We start from the raw sequence: 8,483 nt of genomic DNA, 5'->3' as shown, positions 1-8,483 counted from the left end.
GATCCTGCATGGCCGCTCTTCTGCCCATGTGGATTATAAAGAGCTTATTTACACTCAGTCGAAAATGGGCCCCTCTGCCGCCCACCTAGCTAGGAGCTCTCCAAGGTCTTGGGTTGAGATCTTTTTCAGCCCCATTACCTGAGATCTTTTAAGCGGAGGTGTGTCTCTGTGTGTGCCGGTTAAACCTGGGGATTTTCCCAGGTGGGTTTGTATGCGTCAAGGAGTCTGTAAGGTGCATTCCAAAACAGAACCCCACCTCAGATGAAACATGGAGGCAGAGAGCTGTTTCCTAACCAATCAGTGCCTTGTCAAGAACTTTGGGTGGGTACAGAAGATCCGGAGAAAGGCTTCTATGACTTCCCCACCCACAACTGCAGATTGAGCTTGAAAGCAGATCTTTGTTGTTTGGTCATGGGGGGGGGGGGAGAAGTTGAGAGAAGCCCCCCTCCCCCAGGAGGCAAGGGGAGGGGGAGGGTGCCCCAGGCTGACATGGTGGGGGAGACAGTGCTGACCCACAAGGCAACAGCCTGCCCCCCCGCCCAGGAAGTCCTCCTCTTCAAGGTGCAGCGCCTCTTCATTTCCAGGAAGCTTTTGCTATGTGGCCGAGCCCCCTGCCTAGCCCACAGAAAGTCCCAGGGTTCAGTCCCCAGCATCTTCAGTGAAAGGATCTCCCCGAAGGGGTGACAGGAAAGGCCTGAAAGCCGTCTCGAAGGTGCTTCTGGGCTCGAATCTCGCGGCCCTCCCGCAGACCAGCTCGCCCCCCCCCTCTGAGCCTTTCCTTGCCTGAGACCCTGGAGAGGAGACAGTGCTGAGCTGGAGGGTCTTGGCCCGGCCCCTGGCCCGGGGGCAGAGCACCTGCCCCGCAGGTAGGAAGGTCCCTCTCCGTCTAAAAAGCCCCAGAGACCAGAACCCTGGGAAAGAGCGGCGGGGCGGGAGGGCTGCGGGCCAGGCGGGACGGGGGGGCCGGGGCTCCAGCCCAGGCAGCCGGGAATGGGAGCGCCTGCCTCGGGCACCAGACCTTCCGGAGAGCCGGTCGCTGTCGGAGCAGTCACTCGCAGAAGGGGTGGAGACCCCAGTGCCACATCCCTCTCCCCAATCCTCTCGCCCCCCCCGTCTTTTCACCCACAGCTGTCTCCCTTCCCCTCCCGCCCACCTGCTGCCCTCCCGCCTCTGCCAACCCCCAAGGCACAGAATAGCCCCCCCCCCTCTCTCTCTCTCACACACACACACACAGGCACACACACACACAGCTCCCCCCCTTCCAGAGCCGGCTTGTCAGCTTGGCCCGGCTCCTGGCAGCCAATCTGCTGGGGGGAGGGAGGTGGGTCTCTCCTCCGACGTCAGGGGCTGGCTTGCTGGCTCCCCCCTCCACTGCCGTCCAGCCCCGGCTCAAAGGAGGATGCTTTAACCAAAGGACCAAGCCCGACTTCTCTGCCTGCGCCCGCTCGCTCGCTCGCTCTCTCCTCTTTCTCTCTTGTCCTTTCTTCATGAACTCCAGGCGCTGCGGCCGCTTCCTCCCCCCGGCCCCCCCAACCTGCTCCGCCCCTCCTCCTCCTCTTCCCTCTCCCACCTCCTTTTAATTAAGCACCTTTGCCGGTTTAATTGGGGGAGGGTCTTCTCTTGTCCGCCGTCCCTTCGTCTCCCCCCCCTCCCGTCCATTGCACCCCCTTCCTTTCTTTCCCTTTGGGGTTTTTGCTTTCCTTGAGCGGGCGGGTGGGTGAGTGGGTGGGGGTGGGTGGGAGAGAGGGGGGGAACTACCAGCCCCCAGGGCAGAGGCGCTTGACTCCCACCCCTGGCTGGTCAATTTCGCTTCCTTTGTCAATTTCACCTGCGGGCGCTCCCGGGCTGGACACCCCTCCCCCTCGCCGCCGCCTCCCACCCCTCCCTCAAATCCGAGCATCCCTCAAATCCGAGCATCCTTTCTCCCCCCCCCCCACCTCCCCCTGCTGGAGTCTCACGGGTACCGCGGGGGGGAAGTCCTCCGCGCCCTCGGCATGAAAATGATGGCCGGCGGTTCCGTCCACCAGAACGGCATCTTCCCTTCGGCTTCGCAGCAGCCGCCCCAGCAGCCCGGGGGGCCTCAGCCCCAGCAGCCCCCCCAAGCCCCCCCGCCGCCCCACATGGATTCAGATCCCCCCGACTCTAGGAAAAGACCCTTGGAGACCCCCACGGAAGCCATCAGCACCAAGCGGAGCAACACGGGAGGTGAGTGGATGCTGCGTGTGTGGGGAGGGACGGGGGGGGGGTCAGCAGGGCACGTTGCCTGCCTCCCCCCGCCATTGCATGGGCTGGAAGGAGAGCTGTCCTTAGGGGCTGCTGCGGGGGGGGGGGTCTGAGGAAATCCGGCAGGCATGCCCGGCTATGCCCGGCGCTCTCTGTCCTCACCCCAGAGGCCTGCCCTGCTAATCTCCCGTCGCCGCTACCCCGAAATCTCCCTTCAGAGCTGCCCCCCCCTCACACACAGACGGGCACTCCAATGCCCACCCTTCGGCCGTCCTCTCCGGCTGTGGCCACCCTCTGCCGGTCTCTGTTCTCCAGCCTGAACTTTTTTCCTCTCCTTCATCTCTGCATCGATCTCCTTTCGAACCCCGCACCTCTCTCTCCGCTCACCTGCCTCCACCTGCTCCCTGCCCCATCCCTCTGCCCCCCAGCCTTCTGCACCCCATCTCCCACACCTCCCTAGATTTGTTCCTTCTCCACTTATGTGGACAACTGGCCCCTCCCCTTTTGCCCCCTCCCTTAGGGCGAGGGGTGATCTCATCCCCCACAATTTGGGACTCAAAAGATCCCCTCCTTCCCCATCAATTAATCCCTTCCTGTATCCCCCATTCCTACAAACGGAGCCAGGCAGTTGGAGGGATAAAGCCCTGCTAGGGGGTTCTATAAACTATCTGTTTTGCCTGGCATGGGTAAGTGTGGGGGGGCACAGCAATCTAACCCCCCCCCCCTTACAAGAAGAGACATTTTTCTGCAAAAAAAATTGCCCATGTACATGCAGCTGGCAGGTCAAAATGGAGTCTGTTAGAATAACTGTCTACTTGTGGGGAGGAGGGAAAGGAGGTGGAGAGATTTCGCTCTCACACACAGAGACATTATGGAAAACCTGTCAGCCCCCCAGCCCCCCCCCCCCATTACTGTCTGCCTGAGGAAATGCAGAGGGGAAGGATGTGAAAATTTGAAAAGAGGATGCGGACAGCCGGGACATCAGAAGGCACAGCGTGTTCCTGGGATTTGTGAGGAGCTGGGGAGGGGGGAGGAGAAATCCCAAATGAATTGGGGGGTGACAGAGTCAAGACTGTTGGACATTTGAAAGGAGATGAAGGCTTTAAAAGACAAAGCCCTCTTTCCTACCACCCGGATTCCGGTTGCCACCAGAGCTGCCTGAGCATGGGGGTCTGTGAAGCCCCGAATGCTGCGCCTCCCCCCCCCACACTCTGACTCACCCTTCCTTTGCTGAAGGGCGGCCAAAGCTCATTTTGTTGTGCTCCAAGTGGCAGCTTTTGTGCCTTGTCTTGTTGTAGAGATGATGAGGATGATAATATTAATAGTAATGCATTGGAAAAGGTTGCCTTTCTGGCTCAGATGGCAGGCTCCAGCCCCCACCCCCCCATGTAATTAACATTTTGAGAGGCTTGCCAGCTCCGGCGTTAAGGCAAGAAGCGATAAATATTGCATCTGAAAGAGCCATCCTCTTGGGGAATCGCCCTTCTTTTTTACGATGGCTTTTCAAGCGAGTAATGTAGCCATCAGAAATAAAAATCAGTGGCAGAGGAGGTGTGTGTGTGTGTGATTTAGGTTTAGGGCAGTAATGTGTGTATGGGGGTGTGTGTGAAGCAAAGACTGGCGAATATTCCAAGCATGCCTTCTCCGGCTGGCTGCCATTGGCAATGGTGGGTGCTGCAGCAGAAGCTTGGAAGGGACATGCTGAAGAATGCCACCGGGCGGCCTTCGCCAGCCGGTCAATTCTCCTTTATTGGTTCTTGCCTTCTTTTCTATTTTTTAAGTGCTGACAACTGGGGGGTTTGAGGCTTGGGCTGATTCCAGTGGTTGATTTGGGGGGGGAGGGAAGAGGAGAAGTGGCATTGATGGGTGATTGCGGGGGGGGGGAGAAGGAGTGTGACGGCGATGGAGGGGGATGCGTTAGTGGTACCTAGCGTGCATTGCCAAAGGACACCGATCGCTGAGGAAATGCGCAAGAGCGACAGCCATGCAGGCCTCAAGGCCCAGCTGGGAGGTTAGCGACCGTGGGGGTGCCCGAACGCCACTGGTGTCTGATCTGGGGGTCATTGCTCGTGTGGGGCTGAAGGTCAAATTGGGTGGGACGTTTTTGTGCAGGCTGAAGTTTGGGCATCTGAGCCGCAGGGGAACAGAGTGGTTGGGTGGACAGGAATGTGTCCGGTGACCGTTGTGGGGGGCAGATCTGTGTGAAATGATGTATCCTGGCTATTGGGAAGGGGCTCGTGCTACCCTCGGGGGCTTCCGCTGAGGCCCAGGCCATCCCCTTTGAGCTGTGCTAGGAAAAACAGGCCTTCCTGGTGGCAGGGAGGGCCCACGTCACTGGCAGTGGTGCTGACCCAAGGAAGACGGATGGCAGCCGGCTCTCTGGCTGTCGCCTGCACAGTGGGGTGGGAAGGAACCCAGGATGGATTGTGGCAAGGGAGGTTTTCAAGGTTGGCAGTGGGAAAGGGCACTGTGAGGCCTTGTGATGGGAAGAAGGTCTTCTTCCCCTGGCATCAGGGGCATCTCTGGGCTGATGGCTGTGGCCCTGATGGCTTGTAGGCTGGTAATGCACCACCTGGAGATCTAGGTTGGACATTGGGACCAGGGTCAGCCCCTGGTTTCCCTTTGTGACCTTGGAGGAGTCGTGTTTCTCCTTCTGGCTGCCGGTATGGCAAGAACTTGACTCTCCAGGCGAGGAGGGGATTTGTTCCAGCGATTTCTCTTTTGCTGGCCGCGGGCCCCGTTTCCCCAAATGGCTGCAAAATAGGCTGGTCCCTGGACCAGACTGGGGGGCAGGGGACAGTCGGAGATGTTGAGACCCTTCAGACCAAATTTCAAGGCTGCAACCCCTGGGAAATTCTCTGCCTTTTTAGGGGGTATCTCTGGGGCAAGTTGAAATGGAATGGGGTGCTCTGGGGGCATGAGGGAACTCCAGCGACAAAACGCTGAGAGAGAGGTAAGGAAGGATCCAGGTGAGTTGAACACCTGTGCTGGTTTGGCAGCAGGGCCAAGGAACCAAGGGAAGAGTGGCCCTGCCCACGGCTACCCTGAGCTTAAAACAAGACCTTTCTGAACTTACTGCACAGGTCTTAGCTTGAAAAATAAACCTTAAAGATGAAATAGCCCCAAACGAGGCTTGCAATCTAGCAGGGGGGAAGTGGGCGATCCCTAGTGCATTGCATGGGGGTGGGAGGTCCCACGTCTGACTCTGCCTGCTGAACAGAAGCCAGAAGGTGTCCATTTGGTGCAGTGAACTCCTGGGTATTATGGATTTTGAGGCAAAAATAATAATTATATATATATATATAAAAAGGAGGGCCGCAAGAAAGGTGGAGAGTGATGATTCTCCAGCTGACAGTTGTTCTGTTGTTATGGCAGGTTGAGAGCCCACCTGAGGGAGGAAGAGGCAAACAAACCCCTAGAAAGGACCCATTTCTCAGAAGACGAATTGCTGAGAAAGCACCTCTGAGGGTGTGCTCCTGGAAGGGGGATATTTGACAGTGGAGAACACTGCAAGATGGGTTTGCAGTGGACATGAAAATCTCATAGCGACTTGCCAACTTGTCCCCCTGCTGTTTAAGGCTGAGATGGTTGAGTGCAGGAGGCAGTGGGCTTTGGGGTGTACCAGCGCCAACCACACCAAGCAATGTAGTTGTGTGGTCCTGGGGATCGAACTTTAGGTTGCCACTGAAAGTCCAGGACCCCTGAGGCAGCATTTTCAGAGATAGTCGGGCCCAACAAGGAGGCTGTAGGGTTCTCAGTCGTGGATGAGAGGGTGGTGTCAGGCAGGAGGGTTTAGATTTACAAAGCTCCAAGGGGACGTTTTGTGTCCCTGCACAAAAGGAGAGGGTCTCTGCCTGGACCCACATGGAACCAAACTGTTGGCATTTCATATCAGGGAGGGCACAGAGAACAGCTTTTAAACTGACTTCCAAGAGAGTGCTGATAGAAGCTGAGGAGGACCGGGTTTAGGATGATTAATCTTTTAGGGATGTGAGCATAAATGTTCCGGGTCCTCAAAGTGGGGATAGGATACAAGTTGGCCCATGGGCAAATGACAGAATTGTCAGGAAAATGGGGTGCACAAAGGGCCCTGCGGTGTATGAAACGATCACAGACAAACTGCAGCCTCCTCCCAGCCACAATGGCAGGATTGATATTGAATGAGAGCATGGGTATCAGTGGGCGTATCAGAAACCTGTTGGAACCGAGGGACGTGGTTCTCTCTGGTTACAAGAGAAAGAAGGAGGAAGGGCATAGGCCGAGGGCGTGGCCTTTCCTTGAATGCCACAGAGGGCATTGAGTCAAATTGCCTAGAAAAATTAAGAGGAATCGACTCCTCCTCCGCATCTCTGAGGGTGGACATTACAAAGCCAAACTGTAATTTAGTAATAGGGATATGCACCACCTCTACCATCCTGATCAAAACTCTGAGGGTGATCTTGAAATAAGTAAAAGGGGGTGATCAAGGAGGCAGCCAAAGGAGAAAATGCTACACAAATGGGTGACTTCTGAGTATCCTTGCACTGATTGGATAAATCTACATTTGGGTCACGGCAAAGAAGGAGAAGCATTTGAAATGATCATTGACTGGAATGGTTATGCTTAGAATTGGGGTGAGGGGAGCAGACCTGGCGTTCAATCCTGAGGAGGATTGCCAACCTCCAGCTGGCACCTGGAGATCTCCCACTATTACAATTGATCTCCAGATGACCAAAATCAGTTCCCCTAGAGAAAATGGCTGGAGGATTCAATCTCTGGCATTATACCTTGCCCCTCCCCAAACCCCACCCTCCCTAGGCTCCATCCCCCAAAACTCCAGGTGTTCCCCAAGCCAGAGCTGGCAACCCTAATCCTGAGTTGTTCCCAGAATTGGATGTCGCCGTGGTGGAACCCTTTGGGAACATGACTGTGATTTCATCCAGTTTAGCATGTACTGTAAGTAGGAAATGGTCCCCAAAGTCCAATATGATCCCATTTCACATCGAAAGAAAGGAACTCCCCCCCCAATGAGGTGACAGTCCAGTTCAATCAAGGGTTTCGATTGCCTGTGAAGAAAGGCTGGGGGATTTTTAGTTCCACAAAGAAAAAAATGGCACAGGAGGGATACGAGAGAAGATTATAAGATTATGCAGGGTACGTGGAAAAAGCAGGGAAGGGTTTTGTCTTCCCCAGTCTTAGTATGAGGGTAACAAGGTTGGGTGTCAGAAACTGGCGCAAGCAATCCCACCATGCAACATGGCGATTCACTCCACTGCCCCAAGATGCTTTGCTTCTGGGCGCTCTGGCAGACTCCATCAAGATATCGTACCGGAAATGTTGGCTCTTGGGAAGTGATAACCAAATGGAATTGTGGGCCTTTCTGGTGGCTGTTAGGCAACACAGGATGGCCATTTCAGTTGCTAGACCATGCCAAGTCCTGTGGTTCTCTGTCTCCCCGTAGTGGTGGTGCGGGGGGCTGCAACAGGGGTATCTGTTTTTGTGGATGCCATCTTGCATCCAAATCTAGGCATGGGCAAGATGCAGCCCCCAATGGCTGGGGCGAGGGGCAAGTGCCTACAGCAGAGGCTGTTGTACTCTAAGCACAGAGGGGATGGTTGAGGTCTTGGGCACAAAGGAGATCACGTAACTTTACAGCAGGCAGTGGTGTGGGATTGGTTCTTCAGTGTCACCTGATCTCCTGGATTAGGAGTATTCTGGTTAGCGTAGACAGATAGCTCAGTGAAAAAAGAACAGAAAGAGGCAGCCAGAATAATTGTAGAGGTCCATCTGGCTGTGCTCTTTGAGAAGGTGAAGATCCTGTGAGGGTCCCTTTGATAAGACTTCAGGAATTTTCAGTTTTTTAAAACAAACGTTCTAGTCCTCAAGAAAGAAACCTCTCGGGCAATACTCTTCTTAATGCTCTATTAAAAGTAATCCTGCCCCCACTGGTCAGTGAGCAGAAAGGTACTGAGATTTTTAACAAGTACGGTACTTGGTGCTTGTTTTAAAAAGTAATTTAACCACAGCAGACTCCCAGGAATTAGATTTCTGTATGTTTTTAAAGGAGAAATGCCATCCTGGACTTCTCTGCCACCCTTTCCCAAGAAAGATACTCTTTCAATCAAAATCCTTCCCTATCCCAAGAGATGCAGCTTTCCCCACTTACTCCTAGGTCCGGGAATCTCTCAACGCCTCCTAATCCCTGGCTTGCTGTGTTCACGTCTTAGCAGAGCAAGACAAGGGAATATGCTGGGGAAGGGGTTATAATATTTGGCCCTCAA

General features: G+C 55.0%; 1 protein-coding gene across 1 annotated transcript in view; it reads left to right on the top strand.

Annotated features, from left to right (window-relative positions):
- The first annotated feature begins 2,096 nt into the window (after positions 1 to 2,096).
- NOVA2 (NOVA alternative splicing regulator 2) overlaps positions 2,097 to 8,483 on the top strand; it is a 43,912-nt gene continuing 37,525 nt past the window's right edge. The window contains exon 1 of the mRNA XM_056846093.1: positions 2,097 to 2,205. Within this exon, the coding sequence (XP_056702071.1) occupies positions 2,121 to 2,205 (85 nt within the window). The 5' untranslated portion in view covers positions 2,097 to 2,120. The remainder of the gene's footprint in view (positions 2,206 to 8,483) is intronic.

The sequence above is a fragment of the Euleptes europaea genome, chromosome 3 (genome assembly GCF_029931775.1).
Source record: "Euleptes europaea isolate rEulEur1 chromosome 3, rEulEur1.hap1, whole genome shotgun sequence".
NCBI lineage: Eukaryota > Metazoa > Chordata > Lepidosauria > Squamata > Sphaerodactylidae > Euleptes > Euleptes europaea.
This window is presented reverse-complemented; position numbering and strand designations above follow the sequence as displayed.